At 47.4% G+C, this 25,526-nt stretch overlaps 1 protein-coding gene across 6 annotated transcripts in view; it reads left to right on the top strand.

Annotated features, from left to right (window-relative positions):
* ATF7IP (activating transcription factor 7 interacting protein) overlaps positions 1 to 25,526 on the top strand; it is an 828,655-nt gene that overhangs the window by 741,213 nt on the left and 61,916 nt on the right. For 4 of the 6 annotated variants that reach the window (XM_069231237.1, XM_069231238.1, XM_069231235.1 and 1 more), the window contains one exon: positions 5,572 to 5,684. In XM_069231237.1, the coding sequence (XP_069087338.1) occupies positions 5,572 to 5,684 (113 nt within the window). The remainder of the gene's footprint in view (positions 1 to 5,571; positions 5,685 to 25,526) is intronic. The other 2 variants (XM_069231239.1, XM_069231236.1) reach the window with 1 other exon arrangement.

Here is a 25,526-nt window from a genome sequence, read left to right as displayed (position 1 = left end):
CCTCCCCGCGTCAATCTTCTGGTGAAATACACAGTTGTGTATACTAAACAACCCTGAGTTTGGTAGCAGGCTAGACTTGGACATCATACGCTATACTTCCCCAGGTAGTTATAGTACATTCTTCGCTGCATGCATACTTCAGGAGAGATTGGGGGACTAGAGGGTATCACATTGGGGGTAGTGGAGATGGGTGGTCTTTTTCCTGATTGGCGATTTTGAGAGAGATTAACCACCAGCACTTACACACCGCTGGACTCACTAGACCTGTTCACCTTTTTTTTTTTTTTTTTTGCTTTTGAGTGAAGCTCCGGGAATGCTTCCCGCAGTACCCAGCGACCCACGACTGAATGTAAAATATTTGCCCTCCTCCTGACCATGTCCTCTCCCCAACATCTCTTATCCAGTCTCTACTCTTCTGCGCAGTCTGAGATGCTCTTGAGTTGCAGCAGGCTAAATGTCGATGGGAAGCAGACTTAAGCAAATTGCTTTCTGAGAAAGAGTGGGACACAATCTATGTCCCCCAATGGCAAGCTCCACCTTATGTATTTTTAATTCCTTCAACAAGCCTATTTCACACTGTCTAAACTAAGTATAAGCTGTGTACCACTGAAAAATGCATCAGTCGCCATTGGGGAGGGGCTGATTATATGCACTTAATTTGGTTTTGTACTCCAGTCTCAGCATACTGGTCAGCTGTCTTTTTCACCCTTTCTGATATTCTATGCTGTTGCCTTCCCCCTTCACGGGGATTGGTGCTCTTGTGCCTACCAACAGAAATGCCAGATAATAAAAAGTTTCTTGTCCTGACGTTGCTCCTCGCTAAAGATCAGACAAAACAAGGGCTCCCCAATTGTATGATATGAGGTAGGACAGGGAAATAAATCTGACAAAATCAAATTCCTGACATTGAATTCCTACAAAAAATGTATCAAGCCAAAAAGCTTCAAAATACATTCATATTTGTATATTCCTCATAAGTTATTACATTTTACAATATATAGTGTAATTTGTTTGAATGTATATATACTATACAAAATACTATGGCCCTCATTCTGATTCTGGCGGGCGGCGGAGTCGGCCCGTCAGAATTCAGCCCTCCATAATACCGCTCCGCGGTCAAAAGACCGCAGAGGGTATTATGAGTTTTTCCCTGGGCTGGCGGGCGGTCTCCAAAAGACCGCCCGCCAGCCCAGGGAAAAACTCCCTTCCCACGAGGATGCCGGCTCGTAATCGAGCCGGCGGAGTGGGAAGGTGCGACGGGTGCTACTGCACCCGTCGCGTATTTCACTGTCTGCTACGCAGACAGTGAAATACTAGCGGGGCCCTCTTACGGGGGCCCCTGCAGTGCCCATGCCATTGGCATGGGCACTGCAGGGGCCCCCAGGGGCCCCACGACAATCCTTACCGCCATCCTGTTCCTGGCGGGCGAGCCGCCAGGAACAGGATGGCGGGAAGGATTGTCAGAATCCCCTCGGCGGCGCAGCGAGCTGCGCCGCCTTGGAGGATTCTTAGGGGCAGTGGAAAACCGGCGGGAGACCGCCGGTTTTCCCTTTCTGACCGCGGCCAAAGCGCCGCGGTCAGAATGCCCAAGGGAGCACTGTCGGCGGTGCTCCCGCCCCCGTTGGCCCTGGCGGTTCTCTACCGCCAGGGTCATAATGAGGCCCTATATCTCCTGGGACATAAAAGCTAACGGACTCTCATACACACAACCACAATCATACAATAACAACCAGTTAAAAAAGCAAGAAGGACCAAATTAACGGGAAGACAGCAATCTAAGGTCAATAAAGAGATAACCACACAGCGGAGTAAAATATACAACAATTACTCCTCACAACCCAGTGGGACAATCTAGTCCCTATAGACTGATCCAACTTAATTATTAGTCTTCCATATTTGAATTTTCAATTGCCAAGAATGTACTATTTTAAGGAACCCTATGTTCCTGATTAAATGTCTTTGCTTCATGATGGATTCTTGTTGCTTGATGCAAATTACTTTCCATAGGCCAGAAGTCCCACAAATAATCAAATAGAGAAGATGAAGTCCAACAGAAAGTCCTTTTCGTTCGCAACAGGTGCCGACACGCGTTTCAGTGACAAGTGGCCACAACGGGTCACCCACCTTCTTCAGGGTACACAATAATCACACAATTGGAGCCATCCCAGGATAGATTATAATGGTCATAGTCTCTTTTCCTATAAAGTAAAATGGCTACATGAAACTAACGGCTTGACCCAAGAAACAAAGAGAATAAACGAAAAAGGAGTAAAAAGATAAAAGAAGAGGAAAAGGAAGAAAAATGCTCAAAAGTATATGTATGGTGGTTCCAAACCTCAAGTGATTCATAGTTTCATGCAAAGAGAAGCCAGCAGACTGAGAGAACATACAACCAGAGTATATGCATGCACATGGTCATGCATAGTTTGTGATCTCAGATTTCCCCTTTCTATTAGTGAGTTGTGAGTCTCAGTATTGCAAAAAAGGGGCATTACAAAGTAAATTGGATTTATATATATGTCCAGTATTTTGGTGTACTAAAATGTCATAAATATTCTAAGCGCCACTAACTGATTTCGTAGTGATGGTGCCCAACGGTGTGAAAAAGAAATATACAACACCAAACTCTTACTGTTGAATAGAAGGCTCAGAAAGCTCCATAAAACCTCTCACTGTAGAGGGGTTCTTTCTCAATTATCATCTCAATAATAGAGGATCCTTGAATGGATGGAAAATACATAGGAGAATCATTTAAATCAATCGTAGTGTGGAAAAAAGAAGCACATGAATAGTTATATCAATGACCCAATAGCAATAAACTAGTGTTAAAAATTGCTTTCTAAGCATCCTAAAATATGCTAACCTGTTCAAATCCAGCGAACGCTTTTAGAAACCTCAGGGAGTTTCAGGTGGCCATAATAGTCCTTCCGTAGATAGCATGCACAAACCAGAGGTGACAGGAAAGCCTCTCAGCGTGATACGGCTGAAAGACGCCAAAAACTCACATTGAAACCCGGAAATGCCACAATTCTAAACAGAACAGTGGCGCAATAGACACCAGACTGTGCAGCTCCTGGTTCACAAGCAAAGATACACAGTCGCCATATTTGAGTGTTTAGATGTTGAAATAACATAAAGGAGGTAATATTTTCATGGAAAGATCTGCAGTCGCTACATCAGGATGTTGATATTTTAGAAGGCATCATCGAGAAAGGTTAGAATGCCCAAAAATATTTCAGTTGTCTGAACAAAGATTTATTTAGTTACACGCCCAACTCCACATAGGTTAAGGCAGAACCCAGAGTGTGAGTTTTAACAAGCGGCTAACCAAAGAATGAAACCTCAAGCTAATTAATAAACTCCCAAAATAACAAGAAGGACATACTATATAATAAAACCGACATGAACCATGCCAAGAATAGCGTACCATGTCGAACTCTATCCAAAAGCAGCTCGCCAGTGACTGCAGTTTTCCCCTTAAAAGGGGAACAATGAATAAAAGTAAAAATAAGAAGGGCCCACAGAAATATTAAAGGAACGCATTCTCCCATGGAATTTTATAATTTAATCCTTGGTACACTGTATCTAAAAAATAAATCTAAAAGACTTCTTTTCCTTCTGTGTTTTTCGGTGACCCATAAGATGTTACAATTAAGAATGATCCACCTCAATTCATCAACCTGGTGATCCTTCTCTATGCAATGCTCAACTAACGGAGCTTGAAGTCTCCGATTCTTAATTGCTGACTTGTGTTCACTAAATTGTACTTTGAATTGTCTTCCTGTCTCATCCACATAACCTAGATGACAAGGACACATAATACAAAATAATAACATTGGAAATCTGACAATTGGTCATGGTCTTTAAATGAACAGCTTTTTTGTTGTACTGGAAAGTATCAGAAATCATGGCTTGGGGACAGGCATGGCACTCTCCACATCGGTGGTTGCCTAAGACAGGATTAGTTCCTGTTAAGCTTTTCTGAGTGAATGTATTACCTCTCATAAACTTTGCTTGGACCAATTTGTCTCGCAGATTTGAATTCCTCTTAAAAGCGAACATCGGTCTATGGAGAGGAGCATAGTCATCATTAGTGTTCAATGTGAATTGATAATTCCCTGTATTTTGTTATTGATGTTAGAATGTCTAACAACACACTCCATTCTCGATTGTTTATTTATTTGGTGTGATTCTAATAAGGTGTCCTGATTATAATATTTGGCCCTTTTATAGGCATCCTGAATTACCCTCTATGGATAACCTCTCTGTGAAAATTTCTCCCTCAATATCTTAGCATTTCTGTCATATTCCATCATCTTACTGCAGTTCCTCCGTATCCTGAGAAACTGACTGAACGGAATGCTCTGTCTTTGACATCTAGGATGGAAGCTTTCAAAGTGCAACAGTGTGTTTCTGGCTGTCGGTTTAGTATATAAGGTTACTTCTAGGTGTCCCTTTTCTTCAAAAACGAGAATATCTAAGAATTCTACCTTCTGATTGTTAATATTAAGAGTGAATTTCTGATTTTTATCACACAAGTTAAGCCACTCAACAAATGTCTGAAGATGATCTGTCACCCTCCCAGATGAAAATAAATATCATCAATATAACGTCCCCAATGTTTGACATTCTCAAAAAAAGGAGCAATCTCATTATATATGTGTCGTCTTTCAAAAAGACCCATGTAAATATTAGCCACACTTGGAGCACATGCAGTTCCCATACTAAATCCCTTGGTTTGTCTAAATATGTCACCATCGAATTCTGTGAGACTAAACGCAGAGTGACCTGCGTGTGGGGTTGAGGGCAGGTGCCTCACACTCAAGAATGGTTGCTGGATATGGCGTATTGTCAATAACAATTAGAACTATATTATTCTGTTACCCCACTCTAATAGGCCCAGTTCCATATGGGGTCCATTCCAGGAGTACTTGTTCATGCAGACTTGGACTCCCTAACCATCTATCTGATTTATTAATGTGTTTATTGCTTCACCTCCGTTACCATGAGCCTTGCAGAGACTGGCACATCTATTATGAATTGCTGTATATATTTTTTTATCATCGTCCTTTATGTCATTTATAAATTGCAATGTGATTGTATGTTTACCTCCTCAGGTGGCATCTACTAAATCTCACATTAATGAATGTAGTTCACATGTGAATGCAACTTTTTGTTTTATTGTGGCAGTGGTTTAATTGTAAAACTATAAATAATTAAAAAAAAAATCTAAGTGATTCGGACTTCTGGCAAAATGGTTGTGTAACTTCTGATTTAAGAACCAGGCCTGTACAAGTTCATATGCAAAGGCATCTGACTTTAATTTGAAATGTGGCAAAGGCCTTTACGTGTGTTCTGGTTGAGCTTTTCAGAGATCCTTAGAAGAGGGGGCATTATGTAGGGTTTATCATGTGCAGATGTCCTCTTATTTTTATGAACACTTATGCAGTGAAGTTTAACTCTGTGGCTACCAGAGAGGCAGGACCCTGCCTCACTTTTGTTTTATGCTTAAGAAGAAAGATTGACAGATGACTCTGGAACTAAATCCTTGATTGTCTTTTGGGGCTTTAGGAGTGGCTGTCCGAATGCCTCAGACAACTGCATATGTGGTGAATAATGGAATGACTATTGGAGCATCAGGGCCACAACTGACTGTACACCATCGGCCTCCACAGGTACGCTGTGTAAGTTGTGCTATCCACCATACACCCATAAATCTAAAAATATTGTAGCGTTGGGGTGCAGCCCATTTTGCCCCATCAAGTACATAGTGTATATGTGGGATTTTCCTCTGCCGGCAAAATCAATGAAAAGTGTGATGGCTTTAAAGTTAAGGCCAAAGAGTTCCATACCATCTTGAAATTACCTAGTCTTTATCTCAGGAACATGGGCTAAAGCACCTATTAGTGCTGCAGCACTAAACCCAAATGCAGCAACTTAAAAATTTGCAACCATGTACCTAGGAAGTCGGCATGATGGGAAAATAAACTGCAAGCAACATTTTATAGCCGCTAGCCTCTATCTTTAATGAAGTTAATGTGGTTTATGAGCCTCCACTATGCTCCTTAAATGTATTTAGTAGCTAGTATTTTTCATATATTTCTCACTACTAAAAATGTTGTCTTTTCTTAATGCTGTAAATCACAGGTTTTACTATTGCTTTGTTCAATTGTGCTCTATTTTACAACCCCAAAATGATGAGAGCCTGCGCTGGCCTTGCTTATTAACCTGATGCTTGCCTACTGCACCTTTAAAGGCGGCAGGTGCCTTTCCTGACATGGTGTTTGGCTCTGGAATTTCTTGACAGGAAACCTGTGTAAATTTTAAATGGCTTCACAGACGCTGATTGAGATTCTATTGAAGCCTCTTTTAATGACAGTAGTTGTGAATTTGTCTTAACGCAAGATGCTGGAAAAAACTGGGGACATGTAAATCTTTTGCAAGGTTGCAGAAGGAATGCTGGACTTGCATAGTCAAGGCAGAGTCACAGAAATATCCTTGTTGAGGCTGAAATGCAACAGAGGCTCTCCAGTATTATATCTTGCATAGATTCACATGCTTAAATCTTCCCTGTCGTCATGATGGGAGTCCCACTGTAACAGCAGTAAAAAATCAATGCTAGTATGTAGGCCATAGAAATAATCATTGACAACAATAGACAGTGTTAACCTATTGACATTGTTTTAATGCATCCAAACTTCAGCCAGTCAGAGCAGAGACTGTGAAGCACTGTTCCCCTGCAGAGCCACCATATCTCATGTTCCTTACTGGACGTCATGTGTTAGTGAGTCTCCCTGAGCTCTGTTCAGTCAGTGACTCAGCTTTGACCTGTCAGCTCTATTTCTAACGATTGTTTCTCTATCTCCGCCTGAGGTATAAAATTTGATATGCATTTTTTTATTTTTTATTCCTGTGTGAACAACGTCTGAGAGTTAACAATAAAAGGCTGTTTAGGCCCTACAAATCCTGATGGGAAATCTAGGCTATTTTCAGAAGACCCACAAAAGATGTGTTTATACTGCCTGTTGGAAATGGCCCATTTTGCAGGGTTATCCCCAAACTTTTTGCCTTCTTCCTCCTATTTTTTCAGGTCTGTTTTTGCTGGTTTATTGTCTCTGTGCACTCTACCACTGCTAATCAGTGCTAAAGTGCAACTGCTCCCTATAGAAATTGTACTGTTGATTGATTTATCCATGATTGGCATATTTGATTTACTGGTAAGTCCCTAGTAATGTGCACTAGAGGTGCCCAGGGCCTGTAAATCAAATGCTAATAGTGGGCCTGCAGCACTGGTTGTGTCACCCACATAAGTAGCTCTGTAATCCTGTCTCAAACCTGCCACTGCAGTGTCTGTGTGTGCAGTTTTGACTGTAACTTCGACTTGGCAAGTGTACCCACTTGGCAGGCCTAAACCTTCCCTTTTCTTACATGTAGGGCACCCCTAAGGTAGGCCCTAAGTAGCCCCAAGGGCAGGGTGCAATCTATGGTTAAGGTAGGACATATAGTAATGTGTTTTATATGTCCAGACAGTGAAATATTGCTAAATTCGTTTTTCACTGTTGCAAGGCCTGTCCCTCTCATAGGTTAACATGGGGGCTACCTTTAAATCTGATTAAAGTGTAGATTCCCTTTGGGAGCGGATGGACATGTGGAGTTTTGGGTCTCTGAGCTCACAATTTAAAAATACATCTTTTAGTAAAGTTGATTTTAAGATTGTGCATTTGAAAATGCCACTCTTAGAAAGTAGGCATTTTCTTGCTTAATCCATTCTGTGACTCTGCCTGTTTGTGGATTCCCTGTCTGGGTCAGTTTGACAGTTCGGCTGTTCACACCTTTCCTCTAGACAGTGACACAAAGGGGGCTGGGTTGTAGCCTGCATATCTTGATTAGCCATCTGTGCTGGAGGGGAGGGGAGGGGAGGGGAGGGGAGGGGAGGAGTGGTCACTCACACCTGAAAGGACTGGGCCTGCCCTCACACAATGCCGTCTCCGACCCCCTGGTGAGTGTCTGGGGCCTGGCCTGGACAAGGAAGGATCTTGCAAACACTTGAGACTTTGCTTTGAAGTTTGCAAACTTCAAATGCAGAACTGGGTATAAGAAGCAGGCCCAAAACCCCAGACTTTTAGAATCTTTCTGGAATCAAGAGGAACCTCTGCCCAGGAGAAGAGCTGAAGGAGGAGTACTGTCCCTTTGCTGTGTTGCTTTGTTGGACTGGCCTGCCGTTGCTGCTTCTGCCTGAAAAGAGTGCAAAGGGTGAACTTTGCTGTGCGTCCTGCTAGAGAAACTTCTCCAAGGGCTTGGAGTAGAGCTTGCCTCCTGTTGGAAGTCTCAGGGACACCAAAGACTTCAGTTTCCTCGACCTGCAGCAGTGGGAACTGTATGTTCTGTGCTGCTCAAGAGGAGAAACCATTGCGACGCCGCTGTCCTGCACCGTGAGCTGCCGACACCGCATGGAGTCGCTTTGCCCCGCTTCGCACCGTGACCCTGGTCTCACCGACGCTGTCATCGGACGACTTCACTGAGCCGCTGCACGCACCGCAACCTGTGGGCCCCGCACTCCGGCATCACCTGCTCACACTGCAGCCTGGGCATCCCCTACAACGTCGCTCCTGCTGACACCGGCGCCGCTGCCTGCATCGTGGCCTGTGGACACCGCTCGTGAGGTACACGAAGCACCGTCCCGTCCTGCGCCACAGCCCCGGTCCACCGACGCCAGCACCATCAACTCGTGTCATCACCAGGCATCCTGCCTGCACTGAGGCCTGTGGACACCGCTCATGAGGGTCACAAAGCACCGTCCCATCCTGCACCACTGGCTTGGGCCTACCAACGACAGCGCTTCAGCAACGATGACGACGCTGCCTGCACCGTGACCTGTGGACACCGCACGTCGCACCGCCCCGCTTCACACCGCAGCCCGGGTCTCACCGACGCCATCACCGAGCCGCTGCCTGCACCATGACCTGTGGGCACCACACATCGCATCGTCCCACTTCGCACCGCAGCCCCGACGCCATCCATGCCGGCGCACCTGACTTCATCAGCCTGTAGTTTTGAGTAAATCTTGCATAATTCATATTTTTCTTACTACATGTTGGATTCTTATCGTATTTGGTCTTGTTTTATATAGATAAATACTGGCTATTTTTCTAAAACTGGTGCAGTGTCCTTTTGTAGTGTTTTCATTTGTTACTGTGTGTTATGTGCAAATGTTTTACACATTGCTTCTGAGATAAGCCTGGCTGCTCGTACCAAGCTACCATGTGGGTGAGCAGGGGTTATCTGAGCGGGTATCTCCCTTATCCTGACTAGAGTGAGGGTCCCTACTTGGACAGGGTGCAAACCAACTGCTGTCTAGAGACCCCATTTCTAACACGGCCTATACCCTCAACACAAGCCAAGGGAAAGTACTGCCATACTTTTTCCGGCAAGACCCTCAAAGACCGAGAGGTCAGACTACTTCTCTGGCTCCAGAAAAAGAAGCCCCAGTCAGTCTCTTATAGTGAAGAAGGAGGGCACACTTCAGCTAAAAAATGAGGATCCTTCCTCATCAGGCAAAGAAGCTAAAAGGGCGAGATCCCACTCCGGGGAAACTAGTTTTGAGTGGTTGAGTGAAAAGGATCTCCATGGACAGTCTCCCTCTCTCAGAAGATCTCCCTCTTCGCCTGCTTCAGTTCCAATGAAACCTTTGTATGAACCAACTCCTAAGAAAACTCGTCCGTCTATAGATCCTTCAATGAAAATTACTCTGTCAACGGCAGCCTCATGGTCAAGACCTCCGATTATATAGGTAAAGTCAATACCTGTCACTACAGTGACATCAATGCCTACTACAAGGATGATGAAGACAGCTTCTTCCCTGCCGTCGGCTTCGAATCTGGAAATGTTCTGAGCATTACCCTGCGCACGCCATCGGGTGGCATTTGGATCTGCGTGCATTGTCCGGCTCCACGTGGCGTAGTCAACGTCATTGGAGCCCTCTGTGACGTCACGGTCTTCTATATAGGTACCACCCCGGCATGTACGTCAGTTCTTTTCCTTACGCGCTGGTTAAGCGCAGGTCTGGATAGAGCTACCCTTTTTTGATGTTTCTCTGACGACTTTTTCGATTGTCTGTGTGAATGACTTCGAGGAAGACTGGATTCGAACCGTGTGGCGCATGTCATCGCGCCATGTCAGTCACTGATCCGCTCCAAGTTTGTCTCTGGTACCTCGAAAAGGACCATGATGCGAAGTCGTGCTCTGACTGTTGGGCCATGGCTCCGAAGGCTTTGAGAAAGAGATCTCTCAAACTTCTAGCGGTCCGATAGCCGTCTTCGGTCGGCACGACTCTGAGGAGGCCACGGTCCCGCTCTAGGAGGAGGATGCAGCTCCGCTCCAGGAGCCCCAAGTCATCTTCCTCACATTTGAGGTCATCGGGGCATTCAGGTAAGAGGCACAAAAAGAAGTCCTAGCAGACTTCGACGTTGCCACACCTGACGGCCAACGAGGCATCCAGAGAACGTTGACGTTCCGAGCGTGGTTCTCTGGAGCAGTCGCCAGAGTCGACTCCGCATCTTCCCCCTCTTTCCGGGAACCGGAGCGACCCTCGCTCAAATTAAGGAATTTTACTAGTCTATGCACCTTGTTTTTTGAGCTGGGTGCACCCTCAGGTGGGTCTTCGGGCCCCGTGGGGTCAGCAGGGGCCTCATCAGATTCGGCGGCTTTGGCCTCGGCGCCGTTGGGGACCCCAGGATCCGATAGTGGATCCGGACCAGCTCCGGGTTCTCACAGCCGATCTCCTCTGGCGCCGGGCCTGTCATCAACGCTCCCTCCACCACCGGCACCCACTGGTGGTGGTAGCCCCACATGAGCCGGAATGATTGCCGAGTCCGACTTCGACAGCGCTGATTAGGTCCAGATCAGTGCCTGAGGCTTATTTAGAACAGCCAGGCACAGGTGAGGAGTGGGAGGGGTCTGAGGATCCTTTTGAATATGGATTGGAGCTTGAGGACTGGCATGAGGATCTAGAGGAAGCCATTGGACTGGATACTTCTCCAGATATTAGCACGCTTTCTCCTCCCGCTGTGGCTACGGAGGAGGGGGCATTTTATACCATGGTGGTGCATATGGCAGCTAAGATCTTGGACCTAAACTTGCCTACGGTGCCAGTCAGGACTAATCTCCTGAGGGAGGTGCTCCAGCCCGGGGTTGCTACATTGGAGCCGATGTTACCCTTCGATGAAGCCCTCACAGATGTCCTTCTGAGAGCGTGGTCCAAACCCAGCACAGGGGCTCCTGTGAATAGGGCAATTGGCCGCCAACATATACCAGCTCCAACTAACCCTAGTTTCCACACCCAACCCTGGAGAGCTTGGTGGTCCAGACATTCACTTCCTGTGGGGCCTTCCCTTCCGGTCCTCTGGATAGGGAATCCAAGAGGCTGGACCAACTTAGAACAAAGTTGTTTTCTTCCTCCAGCCTGGCATTGAAGTAGGTAAACTCCTTTTGCCTATTGGACTGTTTTTCCCATACTTTATGGGATACGGTGGCACAAGTGCTGCCCCAGGTCCCGGAGGGCATACAGGACACTCTCACCCAAGCTTTTAAGGATTGGAGAGATGCAGCCAGGTTTACCATCAGGTGTGGCCAGGACACGACCGACTCGCTGGGCAGGGAGATTTCTTCGACAGTGGCCCTCCGACGCCATGCCTGGCTACATACCACTGGCTTTTCGGGGGGATGCCCAGTCGAACTTGATGGACATGCCTTTTGATGGCTCACACTTTTTTGGTGAGAAGGCAGACTGTGCACTTAAAAGGTTCAAGGATTCTCGAGCTAGGGCCAGATCCTTGGGCCTCTCAGCGCCCGCTCGTCAGCATTCTATCTATCGCCCCTTTTGAGGCTTCAGGAGGGGCGTGGTACCACGCCAACCACAGATTAGCCACCGATTAGCCACCGACCTCCGGCTTCACAGCATCTTGTGTGAGGACGAGGTCGTGGTACCTTCAGACCCAGAGGGTCTAGCCAGAGGTCGGCCACCACCCAGCCCCCCTCTTCCACAATGCCCAAGCCCTCCTAGTATGGTTCTGCAAGACCATGTCCGCCCATTTGGAGGGAGGATTCAATTTCATCTCCCTCACTGGCGGTCTATAACATCGGACAAATGGGTCTTGCAGTTCATACAGAAGGGCTATTCTCTCCCCTTCCAGTCTTTCCCTCCCTCTATCCCTCCGGTAAAAGAACAGCTGATGGAGGATCATTTGATCTTACTCCGTGAGGAAGTTACGGCTCTCTTGACCAAGGGAGCCATAGAAAGGGTCCCGATGTCAGAGGTAGGCAGTGGTTGTTATTCCCGCTACTCTCTGATTCCAAAAAAGAACAAGTGTCTTAGCCCTATCTTGGATTTAAGGGACGTCAATCTCTTCCTCAAAAAGGAGAAATTCAAGATGCTCACTCCTGCCCTAGACCAAGGAGACTGGATGGTAGCGTTGGACTTGCAGGATGTGTATTTTCACTTCCCCAACCTGCCCACCCACAGGCGTTACTTGCTGCTCAAGGTGGTCCACGAACACTTTCAGTTTACCGTGCTCCCCTCCGGTCTCACCAGTGCCCCTCATGTGTTCACCAAAGTGATGGCGGTGATGGCAGCTCATCTGCGCAGGTTAAGGATTTCAGTCTTCCCCTACCTATACGACTGGCTGTTGAAGTCTCAGACGCCCCAGGCTCTTGTCACCCACCTTCAGGCTACGGAAGACCTCCTGCATTCGCAGGGGTTCACTATAAACGTGCTGAAGTCACACCTGACTCCCTCTCAGAAGCTCCCTTTCATCAGAGCTGTTCTGGACACAGTGCAGTTTGGAGTCTACCCTCCTGAAAAACAAGTCCAGGATATTCACGTTATGATAACGATGTTTCGGCCTCTAGTCTGGATTTAGGTGAAACAGACTCTGAGGCTGTTGGGACTCATGGCTTCCTGCATCCTATTAGTCAAACATGCCAGATGGCATATGAGGGCTCTGCAGTGGGACCTGAAGTTCAGCATCAGGGAAATCTTACCGACATGGTTCAGGTCTCGGAGGGAACTGCAAAAGACCTGCAGTGGTGTTTAGTGAACTGCAATTGGGTCAAAGGCAGACTCCTCTCCCTCCCCCAACCAGCTCTCACGATAGTGACCGATGTGTCACTCCTAGGTTGGGGCGGCCATCTGGGAGAGGCAGAGATCAGAGGTCTCCGGCGGAATACGGGCTTCATATCAACTTGTTGGAGCTCATTTCTTCCTGTTGTGAAAGAGAAGATAGTGCAGGTGTTCGCAGACAACACTACCGCAATGTGGTACTGCAACAAACAGGGTGGTGTGGGGTCGTGAACCCTTTGTCAAGGTGCTCTACGTCTCTGGACATGGCTGGAACACCAAGGCATAACTGTGGCGGTTCAACACCTGGCAGGTTCTCTGAACGCCATGGCGGACAAACTCAGCCGTTGATGCTTAGCGGATCATGAATGGTATCTCCATCCGGAGGTGGCGCAAGGACTCTTTCAGCAGTGGGGAGAGCCTTGGTGTAGGAAGTTGGCTCTGTATATACTATTTCAAAGTAAGAAATAGTGTGCACAGAGTCCAAGGGTTCCCCTTAAAGGTAGGATAGTGGCAAAATTAGATAATTCTGATGCTCTATTTTGTGGTAGTGTGGTCGAGCAGTAGGCTTATCAGAGGGTAGTGTTAAGCATTTGTTCTACACACACAGGCAATAAATGAGGAACACACACTCAAAGACAAATTCCTGGCCAATAGGTTTTTATATAGAAAAATATATTTTCCCTAAATACTGATTTAGGGGTGTGTTTAGGTCTGGGAGGGCAGTAGCCAATGGCTACTGTCCTTGAGGGACACAGTCTTTGTGCCTCCTCCCTGTGGGGAGGGGTGCACATCCCTAATCCTATTGGGGGAATCCTCCAAACTCGAGATGGAGGATTTCTAAAGGCAGGGGTCACCTCAGCTCAGGACACCTTAGGGGCTGTCCTGACTGGTGGGTGACTCCTCCTTGTTTTTCTCATTATCTCCTCCAGCCTTGCCGCCAGAAGTGGGGGCAGTGGCCGGAGGGGCGGGCATCTCCACTAGCTGGGATGCCCTAGGGCGCTGTAACAAAAAGGGATGAGCCTTTGAGGCTCACTGCCAGGTGTTACAGTTCCTGCAGGGGGAGGTGAGAAGCACCTCCACCCAGTACAGGCTTTGTTCCTGGCCACAGAGTGACAAAGGCACTCTCCCCATGTGGCCAGCAACATGTCTGGTGCGTGGCAGAAACTGGTCAGCCTACACTAGAAGTCGGATTGGTATTCAGAGGGCATCTCGAAGATGCCCTCTGGGTACATGTTACAATAAGTTCCACACTGGCATCAGTGTGCATTTATTGTGCTGAGAAGTTTGATACCAAACTTCCCAGTTTTCAGTGTAGCCATTATGGAACTGTGGTGTTTGTGTTTGAGAAACTCCCAGACACATACTCTTATGGCTACCCTGCACTTACAATGTCTAAGGTTTTGCTTAGACACTGTAGGGGCATAGTGCTCATGCACATATGCCATCACCTGTGGTATAGTGCTCCTTGCCTTAGGGCTGTAAGGCCTGCTAGAGGGGTGACTTATTTATCTATGCCACAGGAAATGTGAGGTTGGCATGGCACTCTGCGGGGAGTGCCATGTCGACTTAGTCTTTTTCTCCCCACCAGCACACACAAGCTGTGAGGCAGTGTGCATGTGCTAAGTGAGGGGTCCCCAGGGTGGCATAAGACATGCTGCAGCCCTTAGAGACCTTCCCTGGCATCAGGGCCCTTGGTACCAGGGATACCAGTTACGGGGGACTTATCTGAGTTCCAGGGCTGTGCCAATTGTGGAAGCAAAGGTACAGTCTAGGGAAAGAACACTGGTGCTGGGGCCTGGTTAGCATGGTCCCAGCACACTTTCAATCAAAACTTAGCATCAGCAAAGGCAAAAAGTTAGGGGATAACCATGCCAAGGAGGCATTTCCTTACACTTGGTTATATCTATTCGCCTCTGAAGAGAACACCCAATGTCAGCAGTATTGCACGTTGGAGGTTCCAAGGCGGCTATCGCTAGGTGACGCTTTTCGTAGCAAGTAGAGTTCAGGCCTCCTGTACGCCTTTCCGCCCATACCACTTCTGCCCAGAGTTCTCCAGAAAATCAAGAATGACCGGGCCCAAGTAATCCTAGTAGCTCCGGATTGGGCACTGAGGGGGTCATTCTGACCCTGGCGGTAGACTACCGCCAGGGCCAACGACCGCGGATGCACCGCCAACAGGCTGGCGGTGCATCCCTGGGCATTCTGACCGCGGCGGTACAGCCGCGGTGGGAAACGGAAAACCGGCGGTGTCCCGCCGGTTTCCCGCTGCCCTGAGGAATCCTCCATGGCGGCGCTGCAGGCAGCGCCGCCATGGGGATTCCGACCCCCTTACCGCCAGCCTGGTCTGGCGGTTTTGACCGCCAGAACCTGGCTGGCGGTAAAGGGTGTCGTGGGGCCCCTGGGGGCCCCTGCAGTGCCCATGCCAATGGCATGGGCACTGCAGGGGCCCCCTAACAGGGCCCCACTAAGATTTTCAGTGTCTGCATAGCAGACACTGAAAATCGCGACAGGTGCAACTGCACCCGTCGCACCCTTCCCACTCTGCCGGCTCCATTCGGAGCCGGCATCCTCGTGGGAAGGGGTTTCCCGGTGGGCTGGCGGGCGGCCTTCTGGCGGTCGCCCGCCAGCCCAGCGGGAAACTCAGAATTACCGCGGCGGTCTTCTGACCGCGTAGCGGTATTCTGCCGGCGGAACTTTAGTTAGAATCACCCCCTGAGTCTGGTATCCAGAGCTTCTCAAAATGAGCATCAATCCTCCAATCAGGTTGCCTCTTCGGGAGGATCTTTTGTCGCAGCAGCAGCGGAAGGTTCTCCACCCGAACCTGTCAACTCTGCATCTTCATGTGTGGAGATTGAGCGGCAGCAGTTGATGGTTTCTGACCTCCCTCCTGAAGTTTGGAATGTCATTCTGGCAGCCAGGAATCCCTCTACCAAGACGGTTTAAGGCTGCAGTTGGAAGCGTTTTGTATATTTTATAGAGAGGTCTATTGATCTCTTCTTCTCTTTCTAATATCCTTCTTTTCATTCTGACACTCGCCCAACAGGGCTCCTCCTTAGGGACTCTTAAGGGCTATCTTTCTGCCTTATCGGCTTTTCTTCGACTTCCTGATCAGCAGTCTTTGTTTGTCTACTATTGTACAGAGATTTTTAAAAGGGCTTGTACATGTGTTTCCTTTTTATTATGCCCCAGTGAGACCTTAACCCCTTCGCTGCCAGACCTTTTCTCCCTCCTGTGCCAGGCCTTTTTTTGCCTATTTGGGGCAGTTCGCGCTTAGGCCCTCATAACTTTTTGTCCACATAAGCTAACCAAGCCAAATTTGCGTCCTTTTTTTCCAACATCCTATGGATTCTAGAGGTACCCAGACTTTGTGGGTTCCCCTGAAGGAGGCCAAGAAATTGACCAAAATACAGGGAAAATTTCGTTTTTTTTAAAAAACAATTGGAAAAAGTGGCTGCAGAAGAAGGCTTCTGGTTTTTCCCCTGAAAATGGCATCAACAAAGGGTTTGCGGTGCTAAACTCAGCAGCTTCCCAGCTTTCAGAAACAGGCAGACTTGAATCAGAAAACCCAATATTTCAACACAATTTTGGCATTTTACTGGGACATACCCCATTTTTGCAATTTTTTGTGCTTTCAGCCTCCTTCCAGTCAGTGACAGAAATGGGCATGAAACCAATGCTGGATCCCAGAAACCTAAACATTTCTGAAAAGTAGACAAAATTCTGAATTCAGCAAGGGGTCATTTGTGTAGATCCTACAAGGGTTTCCTACAGAAAATAACAACTGAAAAAGAAAAATATTGAAATTGAGGTGAAAAAAACATAAATGTTTCTCTACGTTTTACTCTGTAACTTTTCCCTGCAATGTCAGATTATCGAAAGCAATATACCGTTACGTCTGCTGGACTCCTCTGGTTGCGGGGATATATAGGGCTTGTAGGTTCATCAAGAACCCGAGGAACCCAGAGCCAATAAATGAGCTGCACCCTGCAGTGCGTTTTCATTCTATACCGGGTATACAGCAATTCATTTGCTGAAATATAAAGAGTAAAAAATTGCTATCAAGAAAACCTTTGTATTTCCAAAAAGGGCACAAGATAAGGTGTTGAGGAGCAGTGGTTATTTGCACATCTCTGAATTCCGGGGTGCCCATACTAGCATGTGAATTACAGGGCATTTCTCAAATAGATGTCTTTTTTACACACTCTCCTGTGTTAGCTCGAGGCCTACCGGTCCTAGACATCTGCCAGGTGGCAACGTGGGCTTCCTTGCACACGTTCGCAAGGCACTACTGCCTGGATAGCCAGGTGAGGTAAGATGGCCATTTTGCTCACTCGGTCCTGCAGGACTTTCTTGTATAAAGTGTATGTCCGCATCCCACGGCCAGGAGGTTGTGGCTTGGGTATCTAGTCTAAGGTAAGGAATCTGCAGCTAGAAGTCTGTATCAGATGAACAAGTTACTTAACTTCGGTAACTATTTATCTGGTATAGACTCTGTCTAGCTGCAGATTACTTACACCCACCCATGCCTCCCCACTCTGCTGCAATATTACGTATTTTCAGATTTTTACCCTTTTTCAGGGCATGTCATTTCGCACAGACAAGCAGAGAAAGTTGGATCTTCCATTCTCTCGTATGGGATTTCCATGTATAGTCATAAGCACTGAATAGTTCCGCGCGCCTGCGGGGACCCCGGAGCACTGATGTGAAGTATATTCTTAAGTGCAAATACCAGCCCTTTGAAAAAAGGTCTGTCAAAACCCACTTAAGAATAACACTGTGCAGCCTATGTGAACAGCTACACAGGCCAAATTGTTGAAAAGAAAACAGCTGTAGTGTAAATTCACGTTCAAATACCTATTTATTCTAGAAATGTAATAACAAATACATTCTCATACTTTATTTACACCTCATGAGAATAAAACAATGCAGGGCAGTGTAGCCCATAGGCTGCCATTATACAGAATGTAAATAGAGCTGTGCCTTTAAGAAAGTAAAGTCTTCCTGTATCCCATCATGCACAGCAAAAGGCAGTTGCCTCAGTTCTTTTTGAAGGCTCCTTTCTGACAGGACCCTGAAGCATTGAGCTCTACCTCACAAAGCCTTTTTTTGACAGAAATTCAATTAAAACCTTTTGAATTTCAATTCGTTTTTAATATTGAGTGAACATTTGATAATCTTTTCTGTCAAATTCTGACAGAAAGTTAAGGTTTTTCTATTTTAGAAATGCCTTCACTTTTTGATAAATGTCCTTCTTGTGGCAGAAAAAAGGCTAAAACAGACCTACACCGGGTCTGTATAATTTGCCTTCCATCCAGCCACAAACCTGACTCCTGTGACATCTGTAGAACTTTCTCCAGAAGGACTCTTCGTGATAGGGAGAAAATTTGAATTCAGGCAAGAGAGGACAGGAGAAGAAGTGGTCAATCTGCCACAGAGCGAGGAGAAGGTCAGTCTTCTACCAGGGCTCACCCTGTTTCCTCTGCAACTTCTACCAGACCTGCTCAGAAACGGCATAGGTCTCCGACGACGTCGAGGGCATCGACGTCGAGACCAGGAACGGCGCCAACATGCTCGCCGTCGAGGACCGGTTCACCGTCGAGAAAGAAACATCGTTCGACGTCGGCAGCCGTTTCGCTGTCGAGGCGGCGTGGACGCTCGCCGTCGAGAGGGTCTGGGTCGCCGTCGACGCGACGAGGACGGTCGGCGTCGAAGATCTGGGTCCGGTTCGCCGTCGACATAGCGAGGGCGATCGGCGTCGAGGGAGAGTGCTCGCCGTTGGAGCCGGTCTTTGTCATCACATCGACATCGAGGGAGGTCGTCGAGAGGATCTCCGCGACGAGGGGAATCGATGTCAAGAGGCATCCACCGTCACCGTACTTCGACGTCGAGGAGTGTGTCGACGTCGAGGCGACAGTCAAAGAGACCTAGAAGGGATTATACCACTTAATAATCCTCGGCCTCACTCATCCTACTTCCAGCTTCACCGCAGCTCTCTCCTCAACAGCCGCCGTTGCCGCAGACGCCAGTAACACCTACGGCTCCTCTTCCGGCTCCCCCTTCAGTCTGTTCCGAGGACTCCAGCGGAATCCATAAGACATTCCAGACATTCCTCTAGACGTTCGTCTTCCTCTCGGCACCATCGTCATGAGTCACTTCAGAGATCTCCACATTCGCATCATAGACATTCTTCTTCGTCTACACAGGACTACTCTCCAACCCTATCGGACTCACCGTCCCCGAGAGTGTCCCCCATAGATGATATGAATACATTCCAAGAGGTCCTAGTGCGCGGGCCGACCAAACTAAATAGCCCACTGGCGGTACCCACCCCATCGACCTCAGTGATTTTCGAGACTTTACACCAGAGGACATCTTCAAGACCTTTGCTTCCACTGGTCCCGGGTCTTATTGAACCGGCAATGGATATTTTTCTGACACCGGCCACAACAAAATCTGCTCCATCCAGACTTATTAAAAAATATCGCCACCAGAGCAAGATCCTCTATTCCTAAGGTCTGACCCGGTGCCAGACTCTGTGGTTATAGTAGCGGCAAAGAAATTACACTCTACATGACCGTCTTCCTCCTCGCCTCCGGACAAGGAGAGCAGAAAGATCGATGCTGCAGGCCGAAAAGTATGCTCTACCGCAGCCATCACAATGAAAGCAGCCAGTGCCACTGCTTTATTAGGAAGATATGATCGGGGCCTTTGGGACTCTATGCTGCAGTTTGCGGAGCACCTACCCAAGGACAAAAGGGAAGATTTCTTGGAGGTCGTGGGTGAGGGAGCCATGGTTTCCAACCAGATAAGCGCTGCTGCTGATTCTTCGGTGCTGTCGACACATAACTACGCTCATGGAGTAGCGTTAAGACGACACACATGGTTGCGATTGACATCTCTCAAACCAGAGGCACAGCAGAGAATTCAGAATTTACCATTCTCAGGCTCCACTTTGTTCGGCTCTCATGCCGATGACGAGATGTCAAGAATGAAGTCTGAGCTAGACACTTTAAAAGCGGTAGGCATTGAACGTCCAAAAGAACAACGAAAAGTGTTCCGTCCCTATCAGCGAAGGCTTTTCACCCACAGATATCAGACACCACACTGGATGTCCTCACGTCCCCAGCACCAACAGCAGCATCAAAGGGCCTTCTCGACACAGCGAAAGTCGACAAGGGGTCGTTCCACGCCGCAAACTCAGGCAACTCGCCAGGTTCCCGCGTCTAAGCCCTGAATCTTCGCTTCCCCCTCCTCCGTTATCCACCCCGGTAGGGGGAAGTATCTCAAATCATCTGGACGAGTGGCTACGCATCACATCAGACGCCTGGGTATTGAATATTGTGCGAAATGGTTACGCTCTCAGATTCACCAGTCCTCCTCCATCTGTTCCACCCAAACCAGCCAGCCACCACCTCGAAGCTCTTCAGTTAGAAGTCGCTATTCTATTACAAAAAAGAGCTATAGAACCCGTCCTGATCAGCCAACGTGGGAAAGGGATTTATTCGAGGTATTTTCTAGTGCCAAAGAAGGACAAACAAGAGTTTCATCCCATTCTAGACCTAAGGACAGCAAACAAGTGGATTCGCAAAGAGAAATTCAGGATGCTATCCTTGCACCAAATTTACCCGCATCTTCGTCAGGGCGACTGCCTCTGCGCGATAGACCTTTGCGACGCTTATTTTCACATTCCGGTGAGCAAGAAACATCGAAAATTCCTAAGGTTCACCGTCGGCAAAAGTCATTACCAATTTGCGGTTCTACCCTTCGGCCTCAAATCAGCGCCGATAACTTTTTCCAAATGCATGGCGGTGGTAGCAGCCCATTTGAGGAAGCATTGAATATTTGTCTACCCCTATCTAGACGATTGGCTCATAAAGGCCTCCAACTATCTAGAGGCCCAACAACATTTCAAATGGGCTCAACAGCTGCTACAGAATCTCGGTCTTCAAGTCAATCTTCTGAAGTCCACAGCAACGCCTGTTCAGAGGCTGCATTACTTAGGGGCCATTATAGATACCAATCTAGGAAAGGTGTTTCCTTCGGAGGAACGACGATTATCAATTCTCCAAAAGTGCAAACAACTAGAGAGAACTCCACAGACCACTGCAAGAGTAATAGCCTCTCTACTGGGCTCGATGGCGTCTTGTATCCACCTCGTTCCCAATGCTTGCCTGCATATGAGACCCTTACAAGAATGCCTGGAGGATCAATGGTGTCAACTGATGGACGATTGGGAGAGCAGAGTCCTTCTTTCTCCCCACGCCCTACAGTCCCTCAAGTGGTGGTGTTCACCCAACAATCTCTTGGTGGGGATTCCTTTCCATCAACAGCCTCCAGCTCAAACCATCGTAACAGACGCATCACTGCTCGGATGGGGAGCGCACATGGATCATCTTCGAGTCCAAGGCAAGTGGTCACAGAGAGAGAGTCTCTATCATATCAACCTGCTGGAGCTTCGCGCAGTCCATCTTGCGCTCAAGGCCTTCCTACCTTCTCTGAAAACGGAAACTCTCCTCCTCCAGACAGACAACGTGGCCACCATGTATTACGTAAACAAACAAGGAGGCACCAGGTCCAGGATATTATCCAGAGAGGCTCAGACAATCTGGCATTGGCTTCTAGCCAGGAACCTGTTGCTAGTGGCAACTCACCTGCCGGGAAGCCAGAATGTTCAAGCGGATGCTCTCAGCCGCGTAATGGACGAGAACCACGAATGGGTATTACACGACGACGTCGTTCGTTCCATTTTCGCACTGTGGGGTACCCCATCTATAGACCTATTCGCAACCCCAGAAAACAAAAAATGCCAAAACTTCGCCTCCAGATATTACCATCCAGGGACACTGGGGAATGCCCTGTGGATAAGCTGGTCAGGAGCATTTCTTTACGCCTTTCCACCGCTTCCCCTGATACCGGCAGTCCTCCAGAAGCTATCCAATGCCCAGTCCAAAATGATTCTAATTGCTCCAGAATGGCCACGCCAATGGTGGTTTCCAGACCTTCTTCACCGGTCACTCAAGCCACACATCAGACTGCCTCATCGTCCAGACCTGCTCACGAAGTTCAGAGGGCAGATATCTCATCCCAACCTCTCATCGTTGAGTTTGGCAGCATGGCTCCTGAGCTAGTGCAATATGGACACTTGAACCTACCTCAGGACTGTATGGAAATCCTAAGAGAATCAAAGCGCCCTTCCACACGATCGGCTTATGCATGCAAGTGGAAAATATTCTGTGTGTGGTGTTTGGACAACAACGTTGACCCGGTATCCTGTGGAGAGGAAACTATCCTGCCATACTTGCTAAGTTTGGCAAAAATCGGGTTTACAATTGACATCAATAAAAGTGCACTTGGCGGCTCTAACGGCATATAGAAAGAGCCCCTCTCAAACCTCCTTTTTTAGGATCCCAATTATCAAGGACTTCCTGGAGGGCTTAAAAAGGTCTTTCCTCCCAATAGGAGGCCATCTCCTCCATGGGAACTGAATGTTGTCCTATCGCGTCTGATGCTACCTCCGTTCGAGCCAATACATAAAGCATCACTTCAACATCTCACGTGGAAAACTGCCTTTCTGGTTGCAATCACATCAGCACGTAGGGTCAGCGAAATCCAGGCCCTTTGCGCTCAAGAACCCTACACGGTCTTTCATTCTGCGAAAGTAGTGATGAGGACTCATCCAAAATTTTTACCAAAAGTCGTTTCCGACTTTCATGTGAACCAAACCATTTCATTACCAACTTTCTTTCAAAATCCAACTACCCCTGCCGAGAGAACTCTGCATTCTCTGGATGTAAAGAGGATTTTGACATTTTACTTGGACAGGACAAAATGCTTACGTAAATCACAGCAGCTCTTTGTTAACTATGGCCCAGTTAGAACAGGGTTGGGCACGTCTAAGCAATCATTATCCAGGTGGATTGTTTCATGTATACTGTTAGGTTATCAGTTAGCGAACAAATCTCTTGGTGGTAGGCCAAAAGCCCATTCTACTAGAGGGAAGGCAGCTACTGCGGCCTTAATGAGAAATATCCCTTTGGCAGAGATATGCAAGGGCAGCCACTTGGAAATCGGTCCATACCTTTACACAGCATTACTGTCTTGATACAGACGCTAGGGCAGATGCGCAGGTTGGACAGGCCTTGCTTAAGAATTTATTTGCATGACTCGTGTTTTTTGTCAGTATTATTCTGTCTACTCCACCGCGGTTATGGGGATGGGCTTGCTAGTCTATTCAGTGCTTATGACTGTACATGGAAATCCCCTACGAGAGAAGGAATGGTTTCTTACCTGTAACTCCAGTTCTCTCGTAGGGGTATTTCCATGATAGTCATAAGCAACCCTCCCTCCTCCCCGGTGGAGTTGACATAGAAAAGGTTGCCATAATAGTATTGATGTTGGTACTCCAACTAATGTTTTGTTCCTTCATGTCGGGTTACAAGCCTTCAAAAAGAACTGAGGCAACTGCCTTTTGCTGTGCATGATGGGATACAAGACGACTTTACTTTCTTAAAGGCACAGCTTGATTTACATTCTGTATAATGGCAGCCTATGGGCTACACTGCCCTGCATTGTTTTATTCTCATGAGAGGTGTAAATAAAGTATGAGAATGTATTTGTTATTACATTTCTAGAATAAATAGGTATTTAAACGTGAATTTACACTACAGCTGCTTTCTTTTCAACAATTTGGCCTGTGTAGCTGTTCACATAGGCTGCACAGTGTTATTCTTAAGTGTTTTTTTGACAGACCTTTTTCAAAGGGCTGGTATTTGCACTTAAGAATATACTTCACATCAGTGCTCCGGGGTCCCCGCAGACGCGCGGAACTATTCAGTGCTTATGACTATCATGGAAATACCCCTACGAGAGAACTGGAGTTACAGGTAAGAAACCATTCCTTACTGCGCTTCTGGTGTGGGAAGTTGTGGAAACGAACTGACGTATGCGCGCCTGGGTGGTGCCTATATAGAATACCATGATGTCACAGGCGGCTCCCATGACGTCCACAGATCCGAACACGCCACCCAACAGCACACGCACGGTACTGCTCAGCAGAAAAATTCTGGATTCGAAGCTGACGCCAAGGAATTCTAAGGTAAGGAATCTAGATAGTCTCTACCAGATAAATCATTACCGAAGGTAAGGAACTTGTTAATCGGTGGCAGTTAAGGAGACCTTTCATTATTGCCACAAATGACATTCCAGTGTCTCTTCAAGTTACGATACCCACAGTGTCACCTATGCCTTCTGTTAAACTATTGGAGATGCAGCACTCTGGGGATGAAGGTCTGTCTACCTACAGTCCATCTCAACTAAATATCAAGTTCTAATACACGGAAGAGATCAACCAGGGTTCCACCTCTTTAGGGTGAGTACTCTTTTCAAGAAGGAGTGTCCACTCAGGGGTATGACACCTTTCAAGAACATCCCTGTGGCGAACCTGAGAAAGAACATCATGCTCAAGGGCCCACTGTTGCTGTACCTGCGTCTCTGGTTACAGATCTACGTCTCATGATCAAGGACTACTAAAAACGTGCTCTGGATGCTAATCCATCAGCTCCACAGACTGCGCACGAATGTCCCTCACGCACCTCTCAAAAAAGTCCTTTAGTGACCTTCCAAAAGGAGAGACATGTTCCTCCGCCCATCACTATAAGAGGCACCTTGGCAGACAGTGATGGCGTCCAGCAGCCTGATGAAGAAATTCCTTTTGATTCAGCAGCGGACAGTCCTGAATGGGTTGACTGTGTTGCTCCCTCACCGGCTTCCCCTACTCCAACATAAGATGATTTGCCACCAGTGGATTTAGGTGGCTTCGATAACCTCTTGGAAGATGCCTCTATAAGCGTTTTGATCTGCTGCTCCTGACACAAAAAAAAATAGAGTGCTTTCTGTATTATTTCAAGGACACAGCTCAGCACATGATCAGATCCGTGCAGATTGTGGAACTGGCATGAGGGGCTCAAACTGATGAAAGCACCAGCATCAGTGGCTGCGGTGGTGCTGAAATTGGACAAAAAATATAGAGCCCCTGAAAATGCACCAACATGCCTTATCGATCGTCCTAGACCTGATTTGGTTATAATGCAGGCGGCACAGCATAGAGGTGAAAATCCATCCTCTCAACAATATTGGTAAGAGGTTTTTGGCCATAGCTGCAACATCCATAGCAGCCTCAAATGCACTAGCAGTTTTGGGGAGGTATGACTGCCAAATGTGGTCCACCAGCTCTGCTTTTTTAGAACATCTTCCAGAGAACAAACATAAAGAGGCAAGAGAGAGCTAATGGAGGGAGAAAAGGCATCTTCGGAAATCATTGATGCAGCAGTGGATATCTCCACATCCGGTTTTCGTCAAATAACCTGGGCTGTGGTCTTGAGATGTTAGTGCGGTTTGAAGTCAACGTTTT

This window comes from Pleurodeles waltl, chromosome 4_2 (assembly GCF_031143425.1).
Source record: "Pleurodeles waltl isolate 20211129_DDA chromosome 4_2, aPleWal1.hap1.20221129, whole genome shotgun sequence".
Classification (NCBI taxonomy): Eukaryota; Metazoa; Chordata; class Amphibia; order Caudata; family Salamandridae; genus Pleurodeles; species Pleurodeles waltl.
Note: the sequence above shows the minus strand (reverse complement) of the source record. Positions and strands in the feature narration are given on the sequence as shown.